This window comes from Phocoena phocoena, chromosome 1 (genome assembly GCF_963924675.1).
Source record: "Phocoena phocoena chromosome 1, mPhoPho1.1, whole genome shotgun sequence".
Taxonomy (NCBI): Eukaryota; Metazoa; Chordata; class Mammalia; order Artiodactyla; family Phocoenidae; genus Phocoena; species Phocoena phocoena.
The window spans coordinates 25,635,630-25,660,443 of NC_089219.1; the positions used below are offsets into that span (position 1 = coordinate 25,635,630).

Consider the following 24,814-nt stretch of genomic DNA (forward strand, 5'->3'; position numbering starts at 1 on the left):
CTTCCTCAGAACCCAGGCTACCTCCCATCCTAACCCCCAGGCTCCAAGCAGGAAGCCACCCTGCACATAGTGTGTTTTCTGCCCTGGCTCTGGGGCAGCTGCCGTAGGGTACAAGAACAGAGCCCCAGACACCTTCCAGCTTCTGTTGAATCTCTTTAATAGCTGTTAACGGCAAGTCTGGAAAAGGTTCAGGACAAAGTTCTTTTTTCTTTCTTTTTTAATTACAAAACTAACAGCTGTTAGAGTCTTTTTTTTTTTTCCTTTTTTCTTTTCCCGGCTACAAAATACTCTGGGGAGATACATTATAATTTAAAATATATAATATTGCACAAACAACCAAAAGGTTAATTAAACTAAAGAAATAATTACAAAGAGAAAAACCCCATCCCATCAAAAAAAGATTCAGCATTCTCTCCATCCCACCCCCTCATTGAAGGTTTGAAGTGGAAGTGACCACCACTCTCTTGGCGCCCCTGACCACAATCACTTTAAGTCATTGGTGAACACACCAGATTATATATAAGAATCACCAGAGCAGCATCGTGAAGCACCAGGGTCTCCAGGGATTCCTGCAGCCCCTCATCCCCCCAAGAGAGGTGCAGCTTTTACCAGAGTGGGGGGTGAGAGCCACAAGGATTGGATCTGCCTTCAGGAAGAAGAGCTTTTGCAGAAACCTGATGACAGTCTCAAGAAGCTCACCCCCAGCATATCCCTTCAAGATGCAGAAGGGATGAGGCGGAGAAGTTAGGCTTACCAGAGTTGTAAGTACTCAGCTTTGATCACTGCTCTGTACCGCTGGTAGCTGGCTTGTGTCCTACGCTACAGGGGAGTCGAGGTGGGTAGCTGGTTGGACAAGGTATCCCGCCAGGCAACACACAGAAGGGCCTGAAGTGGCCCCCTCCCTTCCTGGGGAGGGGAAGAAGAGCAAGAGCACTCCTGCAGGTGGCACAGCTGGGCTGAGGACTCGGGTGCATCTGACATGAAGAAGCCTTGGGAAAGGCGTTGGGGACATACCAGCCTGGACTGGGTAAAAGGAGGGAGTTTGGTCTCTAGATTCTGAACCACAAGGAACCTTTCCAGGAATGGAAGATGCCTGGGAGGGGGAGATTCCTAAGAGAGGCAAATTTCCCAGAAATGAATGCCTCTTACCCGCTGGGATAGGAACCAAAATGTGTTCACCATCCCTGTCTAGCCAAGGGCAGGTGGCATGGCCTTCTTTGCCTGCTTATGGGTAACAGAGTGTGTTTTCTCGGCGTCCTCCAAGAGACTGGTAGCTTGGCCTCTGCCTACACAGGCAGATGGGCTAGGGCTATCCATTGGGACTTCCCAGCAAGAGTCCCCAGGAACAGTGGATGTTCAGCAGAGAAATGTAGGCTCTTCTGGTGAGGGGGGTAGGTTTCCTCCCCCTCGGGTCATCCTATGATTGGCACAAGTCAGAGTTCCCGGTTTGGATTTAGCAAGCCCCTTCCCAGATGTGAGCAGAGGCCCAAAGGGCCAGCAAGGAACAACCCAGAATCTGCCTAGAGCTCTGGCTGACAGAGGCCATGTGGGGGACATTCTTAGTCAGTGTCTTCCAGGGCTGGGCGGAGACGAGCGAGGGAGGTGGGAAGTGCTGTGGGTAGGGGAGCGGCTTGCTCTGGCTCCCCTCATTCCCAGTCCTCCCACTCTACATCTTCCAGCTGCAAAGGGAGGGGATAATGGAGAGCACAAACACGTATTACTCCTCTGAGTCAAGCTGAGACCCAAGCTCCCCGGCTGCCTCCAATTCGGGACAGCCCTCCCTGAAGCCCCAGCCCCAACTCCCCCGGGCCATACCCGGCCTCCTCTCAGAGCAAACCACTTGCTTCAAGGAATGTCTGGGGAGCAGAGCTGCCCTCTGCTCAAGCGGTGGGCCTGCTGTTCTGATGGTTCCAGACTCAAAGGAAATGCTTCTATCAACCAACACTGGACACCACAAGGGGACGCCCTGACTACAAGAAGCCCATCAGTCAATCCCTGAAGGAGAACTTATCTTCTGCGGAGCAGGTAAGAATATGGCCCTGAGAGGCAGGGAACTTTACAGTGGTGCTGTGATCAGAAGCAAGCGTGGCACTGGACTACAGGTGCTCGCAGGGCTTTCACTAGGGGCTCCAGCACCCTAATCCCCAGCTGAAGTCTCCCCAGGCAACTCTCTCTTGGCCTCTCTCTTCATATCAGCAGATCCCCTGATATAAATAATTCTGTTCAGATATATTGTATGTTGGGTTTTTTGGTTGGTTTTTTTTTGCGGTACACAGGCCTCTCGCTGTTGTGGCCTCTCCCATTGTGGAGCACAGGCTCCGGACGCGCAGGCTCAGCGGCCATGGCTCACGGGCCCAGCCGCTCCGCGGCATGTGGGATCTTCCCAGACCGGGGCACGAACCCGTGTCCCCTGCATCGGCAGGTGGACTCTCAACCACTGCGCCACCAGGGAAGCCCTGTATGTCAGGTTTTAAAGAGGGCTGCAAAGACACCAAAGCCATGAAGGCCACGTGGCATAAGAGGTGCCATGGGCCTTCTCTACCCCGGGTATAGTGAGGTCACAGGTGTAAAATACTCTTGTGTAGGTCACTACCTCCCTCTGGGCTTCAGTCCCTCAGCATGAAAAACAAGGCCCTTCCCATTCTCTCTACTCTGTTCACCTCTTTATAGCAGGTTCCTGAGCTACATGTTGGAAGGAATCATGGGGTTCTTGTGTGACAGTGGATATAACACTGACTTGAATCAGATGTGTGGGCTGGAGCCTCAGTCCTGTCCCTTATTAGCTATGAGAGATTTTTGCCCAGCCTCTCATTCAAAACGACCATCCTTGATTCTGAGAGGAAGTGAAGAATAAGAATAATAGGCCTCTGAGCTTGTAACTGGTTGGTGGTGGTTTCAGGGACGTCTGTCAGTGCGCCCGTGTCCGCAGGCACTACGCCTAAGACATGCACATGCACCATCTGCCACAGCGCATGAAATTATAAGGATCAGTGCCATGTTTTAGACGGGAACAGAGGCTCAGGTTAAGTGAGCACGTCGTCTTTTGTCTCCAAGGCCAGAAATCTGCTCAGGTCCCACACCTGGCGACCATGAGTCAAAAGGTCTGGGGCAGGGTTTGGCATCTGTATTTTTTATTTATTTTTATTTTTTTTTTGCGGTACGCGGGCCTCTCACTGCTGTGGCCTCTCCCGTTGCGGAGCACAGGCTCCGGACGCACAGGCTCAGCGGCCATGGCTCACGGGCCCAGCCGCTCTGCGGCACGTGGGATCTTCCCGGACCGGGGCACGAACCCGTGTCCCCTGCATCGGCAGGCGGACTCTTAACTACTGCGCCACCAGGGAAGCCCTGGCATCTGTATTTTTTAGTAGTTCCTCAGGTGATTCTGATAGGAGCTAAGGTCAAGAACTCCCCCATCCATCCCCCTGGAATTGAGAGGAAGCAGACCCTGCTAATGACTACTGTTCAGGGCCTGAGTGGAAGGCCCTAGCTTCCTTCCCACAGCCTGCCACCTCAGACAGGAGTGGGATCCACCTTGCAGGGACAGTCGGGCTTGGCAGGGAGAGTCCTCAGACCCGGAATCATTGTGCTTGCCTCCCTGTGGCCAACCAGGCCGACTCACCTCACCAGAAGCATCCACTTTGGAAAGTGCCATCTGCACTTCTTCTTCAGTCATGTCCAAGTCAAAGTCCTTCTCCCAGTCCTCACTGATGTCTGTGCTTGAGCCTGGAACCATGATCCATAGTGTGAGAGACAGGAAGGGGTATGTGAAGAGGTTGTAGCTGGGGGTGATGGAACTCTTTAGAAAGGCCTGACAAATACACACCAAAGGTCTTTACATTCTGCTTTTTCTGGCTCAGTGATCCCACTTTTAGGAATCTATTTTAAGGAAAAATCCTGGATTCAGTAAAAAAATTTAACCAAAAGGATGTTCACTGTAGTGCTGTTACAGTGATGAAAACTTAAAAAACGACCTGAAAGTTCACTGATAGGGAATTACAAAAATAAATGGTATAGTCATATGATGGAACATTATGTGGCTTTTAAAGGTTAGGCTATAGAACATTTATATACATGGCAAAATAGTCTTAAACTATTAAGTGAGAAAAAGCAAGTTACTGAATAGTGGAGAAGTACTGTGGTCCAGAAGCTCCCTAGGGACCATGGAAATCTTCCAGAAGAAATAAACAATGAACCTCTTCCTCCTCAATCACTCCCTTCTACCTACACTGATCCTGCTACTGCTGAAACACACCAGGCACATTCCCACCTAGGGCCTTTGCAAGGACTGTTCCATGTACCTGGAACTCTTCCTCAGATACCCACAGGCCAACTCACTCGCTTCCTTCACATCTTTACTCAAATCTCACCATCTAAATGTGGCCTACCCAGACTGTCCTATTTTCAGTTGCACCCTGACCCCTCACTCTGCTCTGGTTGTTCTTTTTTCTATTGTATTTACCACTTTCTAGTGTATTACATAATCAGATTCACTATGCTTACTGTCTAATAGTAGAGGAGCTGGAATGTGAGCTCCCGAGGATGGGGATCTTCTGTTTTCTTATGTATTCCAAGTGACTAGAACAAATAGTTTGTACTCAGTAAATATTCGTGGACTCTTTCTCTAAATCAGGGGTTGGCAAACTATGGCCTGTGGACCAAATCCAGCCTACTGTCTGCTTTTGGAAATAAAATTTTGGAACACAGCCATGGCCACTTGTTTACATATTGTCTATGACTGCTTTCATGCTGAAACGACAGAGCTGGGACAGAAAATGTATGTCCCCAAAAGCCTAAAATATTTGTGATCTGGCTCTGTACAGAAAACATTTACTCCTCCCTGTTCTAGGTAATTCTGATGCCTGCTAAGGTTTGACAACTACTGCTCCAAACATTCATATTTGGGTATGCTTTCTTACAGGCAATATAAAAAAAATGTACATGTGAAAGTTATTAGTAAGAAGAAAACTACAAAAATAGTTCCTGTAAAAAAAGAGTATATGCAGTATGATTCCATTAAAAAAATACGCTCACAGGGGCTCCCCTGGTGGCGCAGTGGTTGGGAGTCCGCCTGCCGATGCGGGGGACACGGGTTCGTGCCCCGGTCCGGGAGGATCCCATGTGCCGCGGAGCGGCTGGGCCCATGGGCCATGGCCGCTGAGAAAAAAAAAAAAAAAAAAAATACGCTCACAGATGCATGTACACATACAGAGAGAAAGAGCAAAAACACCCACAAGAATACTAACAATAATTATCACTAGGTGATGAGGTCATGGGGTAATATATTTTTTTAAATGAACACGTATTACTTTGTAATCATTTTTTTAAAAAGCACCTTTAAAAAGAGTAAGGTCTAAAAAAGAAAAAAGAGTAAGCTCTGATCCCCCAATGGCACCACCTGTAAATACCTTGTTTCTTCCTGTCCAGCTTGTTCCTCACCAGGCACCCAGGCTCTGAGACCTCCCCAAGCCTGGCCTCCGCGTTCCTTATTCGGGTTCTTGCACTGTTCTCTAGTCACCCAGCTAGCCATAAGTGGTGTGGTAACAGCAGGGTCTCTGGAGCCAAGCAAACCTGGGTGGAACCCTAACTCTTTTTATCTATTGTGTAGTTGTGGGCAAGTTATTCTGGGCTTCAGTTTATTTATAAAATAAGGATAAAACCACCCTCTTTGCGAAGAACCACTGGAGGAGCTTATTAGAATGCAGATTCCTGTCTTCCCATCCCCCCTCATTTAGATTCAGCAGGTGTAGGTGGTGACCCAGAATTCTGCATTATAAACAGGTACCTAGATGATTCTGTATAGACCTTGGCCTGCAGTTGAGATACAACAGTGTTAAAATTAGCAGTATCATGTAAAGTGCCTGTAACATATATACACAGTGGATATTTAACAAATGGAGCTGTTAAAGGCCTGGTCCCAGAGTTAAGTAATTTTACACATGGTCCCACACCCAGTCAGGGGCAGATCTGCAACCAAGACCCAGTTCTTCTGACTCCACATCTAAGGCTCCCTGTGCTTTCAGGACACTCTTGGTGGCTTGCGTCTGGCTCCCTGTCAGTGCAGGTTTCCTGTGGGTTAGAATCTGGACTCCCGGCTGATCTCTCCCTCCAGAGCTGTGGCTGTGGTCATGACAGCTTTTCCTAACCCTAGGTTGCCCTCTAGGGATTTGAAACTCTCCTCTTCAGGCTTAAATGCTAGGGTAGACCCTTTGGGGTAAAAAAGAAAGCATCAGCTAACATTTTTGGAGCACTTTACACCCACCCTCTGGGATAGGTATTAACAGTCCCAATTTACAGGTGAGGAAACAAAGGCTCTGAGTGGCAGAGATGTGAATCTGGGCTTTCTCTGTCACCTGCTTCCTCCCACCACGCTGTCCTGTCACACAATGAGAGTACTAAGTTCTCCTTTACACTGTGCATGTGGCAGAGAACTGATCTATGCAACAACAATTTAAGATTTCATGATGAAGTTTTACTGTTTTCTTTTGTTTGTAAGAAAGGGGAGTTTTCAGGTGATTATTAACCTCATGGTGCTGTCACTCACAGCTCATTTTATTCTGTTTAATTGGCTCTTTGCTTCTCCAGAGAAGAAATGGAAGCAAAAGCCACTCCTAGGTCAGTCAGTAGTAAAGTGGGGCTTTAAGCCCAGAGCTCCTTCCAGTCCGCAGGCCACAGGGCCTGCCCTAATCTCCCCTCTCTGCTCCCTGCTGAGGGAGCCTGAGCACGGTAAGTCTAGTCTCCTTGCTCAAATGGATCTCGGCACAATATACAGGTGGGAAGCAGCTCTGCAATGACAGGCATCACCCTGGGACCTTAGAGGTCCCTGTGGCTGGGCCACCTCCAGAGACTGCTGTATCCAGAGACCAAGCCTCCCTCATGTCATCTGGACAAAGAGGGAGAAGGAGTCACTCTGCCTCCAGGCCTCTTTTAATATTCTTCCTCCCTTTACTCTGTCCCTACTGTCCCACTCTAGTCTAAGACCCCAGCTTCCCCCCATTAAGTGACTACAACTACTTCTGGTGGGTCTCCTGCACTGAATCCCCCGGCCCTCCTTTTGCGAATCCCCCAGTGCATTAGAGGAAGTATAGCTCACTGTTAAGAGCTTATGCTGCATCTTCCCCATAATCTCATTTCTTCCAGTCTCTACCCACCATTCATTTTTTCTCATCACTCTCTGCAATAGCCCAATTCCCAATGGAAACAATAATTCTTTAACCTTCCAACTGTTTCACTGTTATTCCCTCCCTTACCCAGCTCAGATTCCATGAACCATCATTCTGATCACTTCTTGCATACACTTGGACTCTTGTCTTTTTGAGTTCACCTGGGTAAACCTGAACCCTGATTAAGTCCAACTCCCCATCTGCTCTGTGCCTGCACCTGAGCAACTGAACGTGGCTGGACAAAAGTACAACTGTGCTGACTGGTGTCTCTTAAAATTCACGACCGTTATCTCAAATGGACCCTTCGTACCATCCACCCAGCAACCACACAACACATATTGGGTCCATCACCTACTCTTCACTCTCCTAAAGGCAATGTTACACTTTTCTAAATACCTACTGGATGGGTGATTGATCTCAGTTTCCTACCAGTAAAAAAAAAACAAAAAAAAAAAGGGAAAATCTCACAGATCTCAGGATTTTTGTGAGGACTGAGTGATATGCATATCAAGTGCTTAGCACAGAGCTATACAGACATACGGAAAGTGCTCAGGGAATGGTACGTCTTATTATCTGCATCATCTCCCCAAAGCAGGGCTCTGCCCAAATTTCTTCCCTAACTGAGGACCTATCAGGAAATAATTACCCCCAACTTACAGAGGAGAAAACGGAGGCTTAGAGAAGATCAGTGCCTTTTCTGAAGTCACATGGCTTATGAGCAAAGTTGGGATTTGAACCCAGAACTGTCTGAACTCCAGAGCCTGAGCCCTTAGCCTCTATATGTAAAGCTTGTAGTACAGGTTGGGCATATAAGCAGCATGCCCTGCTGCTTTGTGGCACCAAGTCCAACTTTCTGAATTCGGCTTAAGATTTTAAGTTCTTGTTCCTCCCTCTCCTGGGAACAATACAGAAACGTGGGCTTTGGTCACCCGCTTCAATGTGCCCCATGTCCCCAACACACGATCTGACATGTGGGGGACTTTGCAGGCCCCCGCAGCTTGGACTACCGCTCCCTGCGCACCTGCCGCAAACTCTCCAACTCTCCTATACAATGCCTGTCTCCTTGGTGAAACACCTGCTGATGCGCAGAGGTTCCTTCTTTCTCTGAACTCCTCCTGTACCAAGCCTGTCTCATACTGCTTCGTGCCTCATCACAGACTGCAGCCTTTACCCCTCTCTCCTCAGTGTCTTATAAAGAGTAGGTAGGAGCTCAATGGATGACCTCACTGAATCAGAGTCAGAAGGAAAACACTGTGTTGGAAACTGGAAATCAGCCTGTTGCCCATCCACTGCAGTAAGCCATTCCCTCACTGCCAGTAGGCCAGTGCTCACCTGCTGGGCAAGCTTTGTGGCCAACTGGTGCTGAGTGTTGGCAGACGGGATGCCTGCGTGTGAGGAGCTGAGGGGAGGTCTTGCTGACAATTGGCTATCTCTGGAGAGGTATTTTGGATGTGGCAAAACAAGCTGACACGAGAGCCATCACTGTCCTTTAATTGCAGGAGTTAGAGAGAGGTCCCCCCTTGACATAAAGTCAAAGTGTCTACAGTCTAAAATTTCATTATGCAGATAAGAAACTAAAGCTCTATTACTTAAGCTGGGTCACTCCAAGTTCATGAGTATTCATTTTATTCTTCTTTAAGCTGTACATGTAAGTTTTGTTTATATATTTTATAATAATAACAATTAACACAGGCCTAGGGAAGCTAACTGACTTTCCTGAGGTCATCCATTGAAGAAGACCCTTGACAGCAATCAATGTCACAGGAGTTCCCACCTCAAAGGATAGAAACTGACACTGTGGTAGTTAAGGGCATGGGTTTCAGGTCAGACAGAGCTGGGTCTGAATCTGGGCTTGCTACTTCCTGGCCGTGTGAATTTGAGCAAGTTACTTAACATCTCTGAGGCTCACTTTCTTCATCTGTAAAATGAGGACAGTTATATGGAGTTGTAAACTGGAAATTAACAAGCTCCCCTGGTAACTGAGAAATTAAATGCAATATTACATCCTTAACACATGATTTGACATAAACCTTATTTTGTTGAATCTAAAACCCCAACAACTGTAAGATGCATCCTAATTTCAGAGAATAAATGCATCTTGGAATTGACGGAATAGAGTATAATAAATACTATAGTAGCTGTCATCATCATCATCAGTAGCACAAATGAAGGCCATCTGCTCCTAGGATCATCACATGGGACAAGGAGACAAGTCTGCCTCGTGAGGTGGCAACTCTCACCTGCCCTGCCCGCACACGCTCCCTGGGCTTTGGCCTTGGCTTACCTTTTTTTTTTGCCATACGCGGGCCTCTCACTGTTGTGGCCTCTCCCACTGCGGAGCACAGGCTCCGGATGCACAGGCTCAGCGGCCATGGCTCACGGGCCCAGCCGCTCCGCGGCATGTGGGATCTTCCCAGACCGGGGCACGAACCCGTGTCCCCTGCATCAGCAGGCGGACTCTCAACCACTGCGCCACCAGGGAAGCCCATGGCTTACCTTTTTTTCCATTGGAGGGTGTAGACTTCCCGCTGTCTGAATTCAGCTCAAACACCCGTAAGTCTGTGAGTACCTCCTCCCTGAGAGTCTCTACTCTGGCTGGAGGCCGGGGCTCTGGACCGCTGGGGCGGCCAGCAGGGGTGTGGGGCTTGGACTGAGCTAGGGGTGGGGGTCCAGTCTCGCCCACATCCACAGCCAGGTCCTGTTCCTCCAAAGATGCCTCTAGAAGCTTTTGGGACAGGTCCTTGGGCAGCACTGGTGCCTCAGATGCAGGGGTGGGTTTGGCAATCTGTGTCACGAGGGAGATGCTCTCACTGCTCTCCGATGGAGTCACCTCTGTTGGAGCCTCAACCGGGGTCACCAGATTCTCTTCACAGGGGCTCTGGGGGCCAGGTCCTCCTTCAAGGGATGTGGAAGTTTTGGCCACAGGAACCTTGGCCTCTTTTGGAGATGTGGGTGAAATGCCCACAAGCTCCTCTGTCAAGAGAGAAAGGTAGGGAAAGAGAGTGATGTACCCTGGTTAGCCCCAAGACAACCTTGGAGCTCTCTGAAAACAGACCTCAGGTTCCCACCAAAGTTTGCTCTAACCAAAACTAATGGGTGCCAGTTTCCTCACCTCCTTCTCCATCACAATTCTTCTGCAGATAATCCCTGTTGGTCAAAGTCTCTCCCACCCTTGAGGCATAGCACATGCCTGGTGGGCACTCAGCTTTTAGCAGTGCAGCCCAAGATAATATTATAGCTTAGGAAGCCAAGACTTTAAAGTCAGTCAGTTTGAGGTTCAGGCTGGGCTCTGCTATATCCCACGTGCATGACCTTGGGCGAGACACTTAACTCTTCTTTAACCTATCTGCCTCATTTGCAAAAGAGGGATAATGAAGTTGCGGTAAGGACCATACATGTAAAGCTTTTAGTACAGGTTGGGCATATAATATAAGCACTTAGTAACTGTGTTAACATACCATGCAGGTGGCTCCCACACTGTCCTAAGCTGAGCTACCAGGTAGAGGAAGCTCAGCTCTGTCCCTAAGCCAGCAGTTCCCAAGTCTGGCTGGTCATTAACATTACCAGTGGAGCTTGTTAAAAATACAAGTTTGGCCACATGTCCATAGAGTCTTATTTAGAAGTGGAAGAAGGGAATCTGGAATTTCAATAAGCATCCCCTACTCTTAAGTACTGGTCCATGGGCTAGCAGGGAAATCTGCTTCAAGTGACACATGTGATTTCTGTACCTAAACCTGGGATCCACCAGCCTTGGTAAACAACCCCTTGTTAGCTCATTGTATCCTTGGCATGAGCAAACACCATATTCATTCCCTCCTCTTCCCTGGGGTGCTATGTCCCTCCAGGCTTCAGAGAGAATGGCCCAGACAGTCTCCCACAGGCAGGACTTGGTACTTTCTCATCACCTCTCAATACCTCTTACCTTCTTCCTCCTCCCAGCCAGGCTCTTCAGAGATGCTCTGTTCTGCACGCTGCTTCAGGGCATCCCTCCGGGCCTGCTCCTGAATGTGGGGGAGTAGATGGCCAGGAGCAGTCAGGGAACCCTCTTTCCCAGACTCTGGTCCTGACCCCAGAACTCTTGGCACCCTCTGTCCCCTTCTTCCCTCAACAAAATTCAGCCCCCTTCCCTCATGGCTGAGTGGAGGACCTTCCCTGGTTAGGCCAGCATACCTGCTCTAGTTGATGGACTTTATAGAAATACCGCTGCCAGAATTCTGAATGGGAAACAGCTGCAGGCACCTGGAGGGAGGGGACAGTAGCGATGAGACTTTGGGAGTGGTTGTGTGGGGGTCTATGTTCCCAGCCTCATCAGCCAGCTCCCAGCCACTCTGGATATCAGATGGGATAAGTGGCTGAGTAGTGATTCTTAGAGCACTTCCACCCCCCAGACCCACCTTCCTGGCCCAGCTTGGCCAAGGAGGGAGAAAAGAACTCCCACCAGGCTTTGCTAGCCCTTCCATTTCTCACCGTGATTGCCAGAAGCCTGGCAAATTAGTTTCCCCCACGTGGATTCTTGGCTCAAGAGCTGGCTGGTTTGGCTCCTCAGGGCCTCCTGCTGCTCTCTAGGCCAGAGGACTCCACAATGACTCTGGACATGTCCCTCCCACCTCCCCACACCTCAGGCTGGGAGTTGGTTGAGGTCCTGCCGGCTAGGCCCTCACCATCTTGGTGTAGAGGGCCCGGATGGAGGGGCTGCCTACAAGGAGCTCTGAGATCTCCCCCTTCTTCTCCTCCAAGCAGAACTGGGAAAGCCAGGTGTCAAACAACTCCAGGGGCCCTGCAGAGGGACAGACACTGATGGTCAGTTCCGTGGGTCTGGAGAAAGAACACTGGGCCTAGAGAAATCACACCTAAGCCTGGACATGGACAATGAGGAAAACTTAAGGTTTTTCCAAAGCCATATGGCCCAAGCTGGGGGGTCAGGCAGGGTGAAGGGGTGGGTAAGCTTGATATCAGGGCATGGCCCCTAAGTGATCACTGGGAGGGGCTGCAGTCTCCACTCTCTCCCATGCCTGCCTGCTTTTTATCCCACTGCACTTGGCTACTGAATCCTCTCCTCTCTGAAACAGCTATTCTCAGGTTACCACCAGTGACCCTATGTTGCCAAATCCAGTGGCAGATTCTCTGTCCTCCTCCTCATGTGACTATCCTACGGTTTCTGCCCTGGGAGCCACTACCTTCTTCTTGAAGCCCTCTTCTCTCCTGGCTTCTCACTCTTTGTATATTTCCTCCCACTTCTCTCATTGTTCCATCTGAGTCTTCAGCGGGCTCCTCTTTTTCCTTTCCTTATCTCTTCTTGTTTTCCATTTTCTCCCAAGATAACCTCCACTAAACCACAAGTTTCAACCTCTTCCCCCCACTGACAATTCTTTAGTGTGTCTTTGCAGCTCAGGCTGCCTTTCTGGGCTCTAGGTCCAGAGGTCCAGGTGCCTGGACACATCCACCTGCACATATGCTGCAAATACAACGTGTGCTCATCTTCTTCCCCCACCTACCTGTCCTACCCACTCATCCACTAGAGAGCTGGAGGCCCTCCCAGACTCCTCCCTTATGGAGTCACTCTGGATTCCACTTCCTCAGCGTCTCTTATACATGCATACCTTCTTCTTCATTCCACCCGCCCCTTCCCTGGTTCCGGCTTTACCTCTGACATGAAGATTCCTATCAAGCCTCCTAACTGGTCTTCCCATCTTCCGTCTCTCCCTCTCTATTTCATCCTACAAAACACTGCCTGAAGGCTCTTCTATAAAATGCAAAATCTGATCACATCAAGTCTCAAAACGCTTCAACAGTTCTGTACAGGAGGGCATTTCAGGCTATGGTCTAAAGATGGGCTTCAAAGGGTTAAAAAATTCCCATATGCATATAAAATTCTGTTGAGAGAGGGCTTGTTATTTTCAACAGATTTTTAAAGGCCTTTGTGACTTAAAAAAAGGTTAAGAACCACTATCTTGAGCCTTTTAGGACAAAATTCCAACTGCTTAGTCTGGTACCCAAAGCCTTTCCAGTCTGGTGCCCCTGGCAGCTCTCACTGTCCTCATTTCCTCACATGCACCCTTTGTCTGGCCTTCCCAAATGCCTAGGTTTTTCGAAAACTTCAAATTCCTGTTGTCCCGCTTGAATACCCTTCCCCCACTTCTAAAAGTAAAATTACTTTACTTCTAATTCATCGTTAAAACTTCAATTCAAAAAAAAAAACAAAAAAACCCCTCAATTCAGGTGTCACATCCTAGGTTTCCCAGGCTGGGTTACATGCCATCTTCTGGGATCCCACTGCTCCCCTCTTTCTGTGGAAGCAGTCAAGTCACTCTATCTCTAGTATCTTTGCTTTATTCCCTGTTTCTGGCTCCTAACAGCAGGTTCCTGGAGGTCTGGACAGGGTTGATTGAGGGCTTGACTCATTTCTGGTGTCTGGTTCCCAGCCTGGGGCTTGCTGCACAGCGGGAGCTTAGCGAACAGGCCAAAGGGGAGGCAGGCAGGGCAGCAGGGCTGAGGAGCCTAAGCTGAGGATGAGGGGCGAGAGGAGCAAAGCCTCTGTAGAAGGGGATGAAGACAGTCTGGGTTCAGGGAGGAAGGGGGACCATCAACCCATCCCACCAGATGTAAGGGTCAAACTAGCCCCACTCTGGTCCCTCTACACAGGGGGTGCCTGGCCACTGCTACCAGAGACAAACAGGGTGCGCAATCCAGACCCGCTTGGTCTCCCTGCCCAGCAAGCCTGCCCCCTCAGCGCTACCCCCTCACCATCTGGTTCATTGCAGTAGGTTGCTGGGTCTGACTGCAGGCTATAAAGGCGAGCCTAAAAAAAACAGAGAAAAGAACAGAAATTCTGGGGTGATGGGGATAGACAGCAACCCCTCTCTGCCAATCAACCACAACCGAGCTTCTCCCCTGTTGGCTACCATACCCACAGGGCACCTGGCAATTAACACTGTGGGCTATGGAGTGGAGCTCTGGGCTAGGAGTCCAAAACTGGGGCTCCTAGAAAAATGGTCTTTCACCCAGTATTCCACCCCTGGAAACTAAGAAAATAAAGGGTAAGGAGGCTATAAAATTATATGTATAAAATAGTTTTGAATTATGTGAGATATGAAAAATGTTAGTGCAAATATATTAATAAAGTCCAAAATTTATTGGCAAATTTTGAAATATTTAACTCCCTCAAACTAAAACAATTCATCAAGAATTTCTTAATTTCATAGCCAGTCTGCCAAATGAACTGCAATCTGTGTTCCCATTAGGGCCACAGGAGTGGCAAACTTTAGCTGGTAAACGGAAAGCCCCTCCTTCCTTCCTCATTATTGCAGGAAGCATGGGCTGGCTGTATCACAACTTCAGCAAGTGATTTTGGTGATTCACTGTTATAATGTAAAATCCTATAATTAAAAAATTTTCACAATCCACTTAAATGTGTACTAAGTGGTGATGCTAATACTAGTGCTGAAAAACATGCTTGAAAAATCATGTTTGGAATTGAAATTCAATGTGGTAAAATGCTATGAAGAAGGCCAAACTGCTGTGACACCACACTGTGAATCTGGGAGAAAACGCTCCACAAAATATAAGAAGTAATGGTGAGAAGATAAAATGCAATAGAAATATACTACCATTCTTGCTGATTTAATTGCTTTGAAGATACCCTCCCCCTGTACATTTATTCCTATTGGAAATTAGTCTTAAATAACACAAATGTGGAGATCATGCCCATAAAGATGCTGTCCAGAGCATTCCTTATTATGGATGAAAGCTGAAAGGAATCCAAATGTGCAGCACTAAGGAAATGACTGAATAAATTATGCTATATACACTTGCAAGAATTTAAAGACATTAAAAATGATGGTGATTAGGAAAGATGCTAATAGTTAATTGCAAATTTTTAAGTGGGTTACAAAATTGCATGTATAAAGTGCTTTTTCTGTTAAAAAGAAAAACTCCAAACTATCTTTACCAGTGTTTGCAAGCAGAAAGAAATGGAAGGTTATACACCAACGAAGAATCAGTGGTTCTCTTTGAGTGATGGGATTACGGGTTTAGAAACTATTATCTTCTTGCTTATTGGTATTCTCCAATTTAATTATATACATGTATTTATTTTTTATGAACATGTACTGCTTTGTGAGCTCAGGTTAGAAGCTAGAGCCCAGTGCCGCTAGTGAATACCTTGGTGCCATCATAGGGCTCAGCCGTGCCAGAGGGTGTGCCCATCAGGGTGATGACATCGCAGTCAATGGTTTTGTCTGGTGAGGGTGCAAAGGTGTCGGAGATCACCCCTAGGAAGTCAGACAGCCCTTTCTTCATTTTTTCCGTTGCTCCTGAGGAGCCTTCAGTCTGCAGAGAGAAGCCAACAGAGGAAACAAGTGGCCCAGGAGCAGGCTGCAAACTGGGGTACAGGGTATGGAGGTATGAAGCATCAGGGGTCAAAGTGTACTGTGTGTGGGGACCAGGGAAATGCTCATGACCTTTCACCCCCATCTCTGGGGCTGGAGAAGGAGAGAGGGGCAGCCAGAGTCCCCATCCCCCAGATGGGGATGAGGAACAGGGCCACAGTAGGCCTGTGTAGGTCAGAGCAGAGCTCCTTGACTGGCTGTTTCAACAAAATTTCAAGGTCGACCAGGCTGATCACAAATTGACAGGGGAGGATCCATGCCACAGACATTCAGTGGGGAAGAGGACTTATGGGTAGAGTGATGGAAACGGTACTAGCTTTGGGGTCAGTCTTGGATCTGAATCCCAGCTCTACTACTTTTTGGTTATGAGACCTAAACCCTCTCAGAGTCTGTTTTCTTATCTGTAAAATGCAGATAAATATACTTCCTTCAGGGGGGTACTGTGGAGATTAAGAGATAAGGTGTGTACAATGCCCAGCACATGGCAAACATTTAATAACTAGCAGTACTGTAATATTACAATCTCGTCATCATCATCGCTCAGGAAGTATCTTGTATGAAAGGTTGAGGACATAAGGGTAGGATGAGAACAAACAGCCTTGTGTAGAAGTAAACCTGGGACCAGCTGAGGGCCAATGTATGGACCTCCTAGAAGAGGCAAGTCGGGCACCAATCTTGAGCCACACTGGTCAGAATGCTCTTGAGCAAGAAGGGATGGGATGGGACTTTCCTGGTGGCGCAGTGGTTAAGAATCTGCCTGCCAATGCAGGGGACAGTGGTTCGAGCCCTGGTCCGGGAAGATCCCATATACTGCAGAGCAACTAAGCCCGTGAGCCACAACTACTGAGCCTGCGTGCCACAACTACTGAAGCCTGCATGCCTAGAGCCCGTGCTCTGCAACAAGAGAAGCCACTGCAATGAGAAGCCCATGCACTGCAATGAAGAGTAGCCTCCACTCGCTGCAACTAGAGAAACCCACGTGCAGCAATGAAGACCCAATGCAGCCATAAATAAATAAATACATACATACATACATACATAAGTAAGAAGGGATGGGAGGCTGAGAGACAGGACCAGGCTCTGCAAACCTTGTAGAAAAGTGTCACATTTACTCCTGATTAGGCTGCCCAGGTATTTTAAACCTAGAGACTATCAATAGTGCCTGGCCCATGTTGGCACAGGTATATAATCATATTTGTTGAATGAGAAAAGGAGTAAATAAATGAAAGAAACAAGTGACATCTCTGCTACTGGCTGGACTTGCAGCAGTTCAGCTCAATTACTACTTGTCATTCACGCTCATCAGTAGCTGTGGTTAGCAGGCAGACAGTATTTTACAAGATTCAACAAAAGAAGCTTGGCTATAAAAACTCCATAACATGTTTTCCATAACATGGCCTCTAATTACAAGGCAACTGATTCAGCTGATGATCAAAGAAACTGAAATCTGTTCCAATACTAAAGGAGAAACTGTAATACAAAACCAGTATACTATACTTCATTGGAAATCTGAGGTTTGCAGGGATATCTTTGACCATATACAATTTTCAAGTTCCATGCTGACTTTAGAATCTAACTCCTATCTCACAAGAGAATTCCACTATACATCTCTGATTGATAAAACCAGGGCCAATAAGAATATAAGTTGGCAAAACCTTTCTGGAGGGCAGTTTTACAGTAGATATTAAAAGGTCTAAAACAATTCTATTCACCCTATATCCTTTCCAATACCTTATTAGGAAAAAAATATTAAGGGGAAAGATTAAGCAATCAGCATGTTCACTGTAACTCTGTTTACAATACTGGAAAAAACAAACAGGAAACTAGGAACTGGTCAAATCCACATAACAGAATACCATGCCATTTATGCATGCTCTAGAACGAGGTTTGCAATGATTAAGTCAAAAACTAGGTTATGAAACATGGTGTTCATTTGATCCCAGTTTTGAAAAAGAAAGTATACATAAGGGATATACTCCTCAAATATTAACAGTAGTTAATCTCTGGGAGAGGGACTTATGGGTATCTCTAGGTCTTTCTTTTTCTTTATCTGTATTTTCTAAATTGTCTACAATGAATGACTTTGCTGATCTGCTAAAACAATACAGAAGTGGGAAAGCTTATTATTACTTAACATATGTAGCTTGTTTACTTGAGGGACATAATTTTCAAAATGGGAGCCTATGGGAAAAAATGATCACTTAACGGTAGAAAGGTTGGGAGCTCCCACCAGGGTCCCAGGCAGGTCAGGCTATGTGGGAAAGTCACTTGGAGGGTGTAGGTGGTACTCACAGCCAGCTTCTCCTTGACCACGCTGGCAGTGGCTGCAATGGTGCAGGCTGTGTCGTGCTGCACCACCTGGGTGAACTCTGTCAGGTCCCGCTTCATGAACTCCAAGGCTTCGGAGGACTAAGGGAAGACAGAGAGGGATGACAGAGCCGGCTGGTGCCACCACCCTTTGTTCCTATTCCCTGTGTGTTAGTATCATACAGAAACATGGAAAACTCAGTGACATGGGAAGCCTGGGCTCAGAAACAATGCTTACTTGTCCCAATTCCATGACCTGGGATTACCCAACAGCAGAGAGCACAGAGGAACTTCCTGCTGCTCTGAGAATGGGGACTGAGCTCAGCCCAGACACTTATAAGCTATGTGGCCAGGAGGAACTCTCATCTAGCCCTCGGTTTTCTCCCGGGAAATGAGGGAGGTGGAAGAGATCAGTAGTTCTCATGAGCAGAATGGGGAAGGGGGCACAAGCAGTCTGAAAACAAAACAGACTTTGATGCATCACTTAGCTATGCTGTAAGTCATGACCTTTGTTTCCAATTTCAAACACAAAGAGAAGGGGTGTGTGTGTGTGTTTTTAATCAAAGGAAAGTGTTTTCTATTTTTACTTTTATTGTCACAGGGAAATTCAGTTGAAACATGAGACAGTAGATGAAATTATTTTTGTGAAAGGTTTTATAAATACGTTGTACTGGTAACAGCAATAGTTTAGAAAGCTTTTATGAGCAATTTTTGACAACACCAGTGAAAAAGGTGTGTGATGTTTTACATTCAACAAAGGGGGTGTAAAAAGAAATACTGGATCAGATTCTCTCCTAGGCCGCCTTGGTTCCACCATTCCCCAAGGTTCTGTTCATCCATAGAGCTCCTTTGGGCAGAATTGATACTTGCTTGTCGGACCAGTCTGACTCTCACTCTGCACTCAAACCCAGTGTGAGACAGCAGGCCCTCAGCTCTTGTCCAAGTCTTACCTTGTCTTGCTTCATCCTCACCCACTCTAAGACACGTTCCTGGACTATCACTGTGCTCACCCCTTCAAGCCCTTTCATTTTACACAGGGATAATCACCTTCATTTTAAAAACATGTTTTTGAATGTTCTGGTGATTTTTTTCTTTGCAGAAGAGCCTGCCTAGTTTTCATCATCCTGGGAAGTCTCTGAATGGGACAGTCTCATCTATCAGCCAGAGGCTTCTCTGCGAGTGGGAATGGCTTCATTTCAGATTCGGGACTCCTTAACTGGAGTGGAAGAGTCATTTATCAATTCTCTCTCCATCCACACCACCACCACCTTAGTCCAGGCCAACCTGCTCTTTCAACCAGACTCCTTTCCCAGGTTGCATCAGATACCTCTATTATCTTCTCCTCGTGACACCAGTGGGAGCTTAGTAAGTCAGAGCAGACCATGATGCCCCTGCTTTACATTCTTCAGTGATTACACGGTATCCTATGGCAAGTATAAAATCTTTACCTTCACTTACAAGGCCCATATAATCTCACTTCTGGCGGACTCTCATCCCCTCCCACGATGCCCCTCACTGAGCTCCAGCTGGCCTTCCTCAAGTTTCCCAAATGTTCTACCATCTTCCCTAACTCAGGGTATCTGAACACATCATTCCCTCTCCTTGACACATAGTTCTAACTCTTCAAAACAAGCGAACAAACACAATGAACGAACCCTCTCACCTGGCTATGTTTACATGTCACTTCCTTCAGATGTAGGTTGGCTCCCCTGCTCATGGGCACCTGCACTTTCTCTTCTTTAACATTTACTGTCCTTTAGATTTATAATTACCTGTTCGTGTCTATCCTCCTGGATAAACTGTGAGCTCTGTGAACATAGAGCGTTTGTTTTTTGTTCACTGATGCTCTCCCAGTGTCTGACATAGAGCCTGGCATAAAGTAGGCACTCAAAAAATGTGTGCTTGTTAGACTGGTATGTACCAGGGCAATTTTAATTATATAACCATTTACATGATTATTTGATGAATGCTTGTCTCCCTCACTAGACTGTGAGCTCTTAGGGGACCTATAGGAACAGACACGGTGCCAGCCCTCCAGGTCACAGTCTACTGGGGAAAATGCTCACGTAACAGTGCTGATGTGCAAGGGCAGAGCAGTGACTGGTGTATTGTGGGGAGGTTGGAAAGACTTGTTGACAGGCCTGGTCTGAGCCTTAAAGAATGAGCAGGAGTCACTAAGGAAGCCTGGGCGTGGTGGGGCCTGGGGTTTACTGAGGCCTACAAGCACTTCAGTCCTAATGAAAATAAAGGGTAACACAGAAGTGGTGAGGGATAAAGCTTGAGAGGGCAACCTTGGAGGGCCTGGTCAGCCCTGTTGGTGATGGGGAACCACCAAAGTCTGAAGCAGGTGGGACATGATGAGACTCGCGTTTTTGACAGGTCACTCCAGAGACTGGCATGGACTATAGGTCCAAGAGTGACAAGATCAGAAATGGAGGAAGACCTGTCAGGAGGCTGTTGTAATAGCCCAGGAAAGGAAATAGAAGAAAATGAACAAGGACAGTGCTGGTCAGGATGAGAAGATGGGACTGGTTCAAGAAATACTAGGCAAAAAAGGTGGATTTGGTGATTAAATAGATGTTTTGACTCAGGACAAGAAAGAGTCGGGAAGAGCTACTGGCAACTAAACTAGGTGACTGGATGGTTGCAGTGCTACCAGCTGAGGAAGAAAATGCTGAAGGGGGAGCGGGTTTATGGAGAGGATGGTGACAATGATTTTGGTATGTAGTATCTGCAGAGACTGTGGGATATCTGGGACACCCGGCCAGCCAGAGCTCTTCTCAAATACTAAATCTCACAGAAAAGGATTAGGAGTCTTCCTAAAATGAAAGAGTTTGTTGAGTGAACAAAGCAATGTGTGAGGATAAGGTTCCTCAAACACCACCTTTAAGGGGCAGGCAGAGGAAGAAGAATTCGTGAAAGAGGAAGTGAAAGCCTGGAGAAGTATGTGGAGAACTGAGAGAGAATCATGCCACAAAAGCCAAGGGAGTAGAGTTTCAAGAAAGAGAGAGTGATCACTAGCGTCTAATGCAGCAGAAAGGTCCAGAAAGATAAGACCTGAAAACCACCACTGGATTTGGCAAGTGGTAGGTGAAGCTGAGTGTTTATATAGATAAGTCTATGTGTAGTGGCTGCAGGGGTGGGGAGGGAGTTAGGAGAGATCATGTTATTGACTTCAAATTTTAAAAAGTAGGAGGTGAGCTTGTCTCCTGGAAGTAAAAGAGGAAGTGGTTGGACAGGGGACTTGAGGAAGAGTTAGGTTTGGGGAAAGTTTCTGAAGGCAAGGGGAGAAGCAAATTTGAGACTGAAAAAAGTTGCTGGGGCAGGGGTGGAGGGTGAGGGGCTCCAGCCCAGAGAGTTTGGGGAATCTGCAGTGGGCCAAAGAGCATCGTGACTTTCCCTACTAGTGTCCGTGGGCAAGCACACACACACACACCCCCAGAGGAATGAAAGGGCAGAGGGAGGCAGATCACAGCACCAAGGGCTGTATTTTCTGGGGCAATATATGCTATTGGGTGCAAGAGAATTGGGGGTGCTGGGAATTGAGTGGTCCAGACGGAGCCAGCATAGGGAGGGAAGGAAGCAAGGCCAGGAAAGCACTGAAAGACCAAGAACAAAATGGAAGGAAAAATGGACTGCAGGTATTTAAGAGGTTTCCCCGTGGCTCTCAGTACTTAATAATAAGTACTTAATTAGTACTTACTGTATGCTAGATATTGTTCTTAGTGCTTTACATATATTATCATTTAATCCTCACAACAATCCTAGCAGGTAGGTATTATTAGTATTCCCACTTTACAGATGAGGAACTGAGGCTTTGAGAGGTTAAATATCTTGCCTAGGTTCAATAAGAATAGGAAATTTAAGTTTTCTCTTTCCAAATGGGGAACTGTCAAAGGCAGAAACAACACCCATTCCCCTTGTTTCAAATGAGAGAACAAAGATGGAAGGCTAATCAACTACCTATTTTTCATGAGTTATGGTAAGACCAACGTTAAGGGTAACACACAGGAGGCCCTCACACAACATTTGCTAAATGAACATCAGACTCTCCTTCCAGTAGACTACTCAACAAAAAGCAAGCTCCTTTGGGGTCTCTTCTATTAAACCTCAGCTTGAAATTCTCTGAGTCTTCATCAACAACATAAACAGCTCAGGTCACTCTCTGATTTTGCTGGGCTGTAGTGATGTTACACTACAAATGCTCCCAGAATAGAGGATTGATTTAACTGAAGCCAGAAGCCTCTTGGAGTCTGCCCTGAAGCAGGACTCACCCCAGTTGCTTGAGCTAAACAGTAATTAACTTTTTCCAGAATTCAGTTCGGTTGGTTTTGACGAACTAGCGTGGACTGAAACAGCAACACACAATGGCATTGCCCACCGGCAGAGCCAAGCCTCACTCGTGCCACAGGGATTGCTGTTTCCCCACTAGACTGTGAGTTTTGGGAGGTCCAGGATTGCACCTGCTTGGCTAACGTCGGTATCCTCAGGACCACAGAGTCAGACAGTGCTGGCTGTGGCATATACTCTAATATTTGAATGACTAGAGGAGAAGGTTTCTATCGCTAGAATCCTTTTTCTTCAAGGCCGAGATCAAATGTTCTCTCTTCTACGAAGTTGTGAATTTCCCAAGCGGAAATAAACCGCTCCTTCCCACGGATTCCTACCACAGGGTCGGCTGCAGGTTTTAACACCGTATTTATTTCACTGTAGCTAGAGTCACACTGGTGTGAGTTGGGGTCTGTCTTTCCGTAGGGCCCAAGTCGGCCTCATCCCTGAGGCCCGGCGCCCACACGGGTCCGGCGGGACGGCTCGGACCAGGCTGCAGTGAGGCGGCGCGGGGCCCTGCCGTAGGAAGGGCGCCGGCCCGGCTTACCTTCTCCTTGACTGCCTGGTAGCTCTGCTGCAGCCAGCTCCGCCACCATCCCACGTCCTCCCTGTGGAAGACAGACACATCTGGCGGCCCCCCAGCGCGACTCTCGCCCGCGCAAGAATCGGGTCTCAGTTCCCTCCTCAGATGTGGCCCGCGGGCCGAGACTTCGCAGGCCGCTTCCCCACCCCCTCATGCTGAGACTCCACCCCGTCCTTTCAGCTCCGTCCAGGCCCGCGCTAGCCTCCTGATCCCCGCGGGGACCCTGGCCCAGCACCCCAACCCTGGGAGAATTCAGGGCCCAACGCCCGAGAAGTGGATGACTGGCTCACCCTTCCGCCATCTTGCCCGCATGACATCACCACTATTTACTGACCTTTGACCTCCGGCACGACACCGCCCCCTCAAGCACCGCCCCCGAGCGCGCGGCCCAATCCTCGCGCCGACACCGCCCTCAGCCCAATCTCCACCCCGCTCCCTCATTAGGCTCCGCCTCCTTGAGCTAGGTCCAGTCTCGGTCCAGAGTTCGGACTTAAAACTCGGCTCCTGGGAGACGCAAGAGGGAAGAGATATGGGAACATATGTATGTGTATAACTGATTCACTTTGTTATAAAGCAGAAACTAACACACCATTGTAAAGCAATTATATCCCAATAAAGATGTCAAAAAAAAAAAAAAACATAAAACTCGGCTCCTGAACGCTCGGTCCAATCCTCACCCGGCACTGTCTTCAGGCCCCACCCCAAGTGTTAGCCCCACCCCCACCAACTTCGAACCTCTCTCGGTATCCCCTGACACCCGATATGGTGGCCGCTTTGGGTCAAGATCAGCCTTGCGACTGGGGTCTCGGATTGCTGGGAGTAGAGGGGAGGAAGGGAACGAGTCGGCTTGGAGCTCGAATGTCTGCGTCCCTGAGCGCTGGGCTAGGACCGCCTCCGTTTATGAAACCCGCCACGTAGCAGCTGCGGTCTCTTCGGGCTAATTCAGCAAGCGCAGTCTGCGGAGCTCTAGGCCGGGGTTTGGAGGTGTGTGGAGGAAAATTCAGAGGGGACTTCGATGCAGCCTCTGCGGGGATCTCTCAGGAAATGGGGGAGACACAGTTAGTTACCTCAGCCCTTGGCGACCCAACTCAAAACAACGTGAGCTGGATGTGGTCTGGAGGTATCCTGAGACAGTCTGGAGGAGGGGGATTGAGTGTGTGTGTGTGTGTGAGAGAGAGAGAGTGAGAGAGACACGGAGGGCGAGACAGAGAGACACGGAGGGAGAGACAGAGAGAGAGAGGCAGAGATTTTCCGGAGGAGGCCTCCCCTGCTCTTACTGCCTCATCTGCTACCAGCTTGCGTCTGCGCCCTCATACTTTGGCCTAGATCCCATTGCCTCTCTCTCTTTTTAAAATTTTTATTGCAGTACAGTTGATTTACAATGTTATGTTGTTCGTTTCTGCTGTACAGCAAAGTGACTCAGTTGTACATACATACATATCCAGTCTTTTTTAGATTCTTTTCCCATATAGGTCATTACAGTGTATTGAGAAGCATTTCTTGTGCTCTACAGTAGGTCCTTATTAGTTATCTATCATCCCTTGTCTATGGGTGTAGCTTTAGTAATTCTCCCCCCCACCCCCCGTCATTTTGTTTTCCCTCTTTCCAGGATTCTTTCTTTCTTTTTCTTTATAAATTTACTTATTTATTTTTGGCTGCGTTGGGTCTTTGTTGCTGTGCACGGGCTTTCTCTAGTTGTGGCAAGCAGGAGCTACTCTTCATTGTGGTGCTCAGCCTTCTCACCGCGGTGGCTTCTCTTGTTGCGGAGCATGGGCTCTAGGTGCGTGGGCTTCCGTAGTTGTGGCTCGCGGGCTCTAGCGCACAGGCTCGGTAGTTGTGGCGCACAGGCTTAGTTGCTCCATGGCATGTGGGATCTTCCCGGACCAGGTCTTGAACCCATGTCCCCTGTATTGGCAGGTGGATCCTTAACCACTGTGTCACCAGGGAAGCCTGGTGATTTCAGGATTATTTCTGTCATCATGCATGCTATTATTTCTCTCATCTTAATAGCAAGCAAACAAAAACTAACCCTCTCTTAATCTGTCACT

The 24,814-nt window shown here is 47.9% G+C and overlaps 1 protein-coding gene across 4 annotated transcripts; it reads right to left on the reverse strand.

The window, feature by feature from the left end:
• Positions 1–140: 140 nt before the first annotated feature.
• On the reverse strand, positions 141–23,236 carry BSDC1 (BSD domain containing 1). Of its 4 annotated transcripts, none has more exons than XM_065874996.1 (11): positions 23,057–23,090; positions 22,731–22,791; positions 17,840–17,956; positions 15,321–15,488; positions 13,905–13,959; positions 11,822–11,937; positions 11,331–11,399; positions 11,083–11,161; positions 9,657–10,133; positions 3,620–3,723; positions 141–1,679 (listed from the first exon to the last, which is right to left on the reverse strand). In XM_065874996.1, exons 1-11 carry the CDS (start codon positions 23,065–23,067, stop codon positions 1,647–1,649), a joined length of 1,290 nt encoding a protein of 429 aa, XP_065731068.1. In that variant the 5' UTR covers positions 23,068–23,090; the 3' UTR covers positions 141–1,646. The 4 variants fall into 4 exon arrangements, with proteins under 4 accessions (XP_065731068.1, XP_065731062.1, XP_065731075.1 ...); XM_065874990.1 differs by lacking the exon at positions 23,057–23,090 and adding an exon at positions 23,101–23,236 and having other exon boundaries at positions 262–1,679; XM_065875003.1 differs by lacking the exon at positions 15,321–15,488 and having other exon boundaries at positions 1,647–1,679; positions 23,057–23,067.
• Positions 23,237–24,814: the final 1,578 nt, after the last annotated feature.

Bases quoted from the DNA above. Each gene is read 5' to 3' on its own strand.
- BSDC1 (XM_065874990.1), bottom strand. From the start codon at position 23,207: ATGAGGGAGCGGGGTGGAGATTGGGCTGAGGGCGGTGTCGGCGCGAGG. The intron at 17,957-22,730 runs GTAAGCCGGGCC...GTCTTCCCTTAG, and splicing joins ACCAGGCAGTCAAGGAGAAG to TCCTCCGAAGCCTTGGAGTT. The intron at 11,400-11,821 runs GTGAGGGCCTAG...CCCTCCCTCCAG, and splicing joins GGGCCCTCTACACCAAGATG to GTGCCTGCAGCTGTTTCCCA.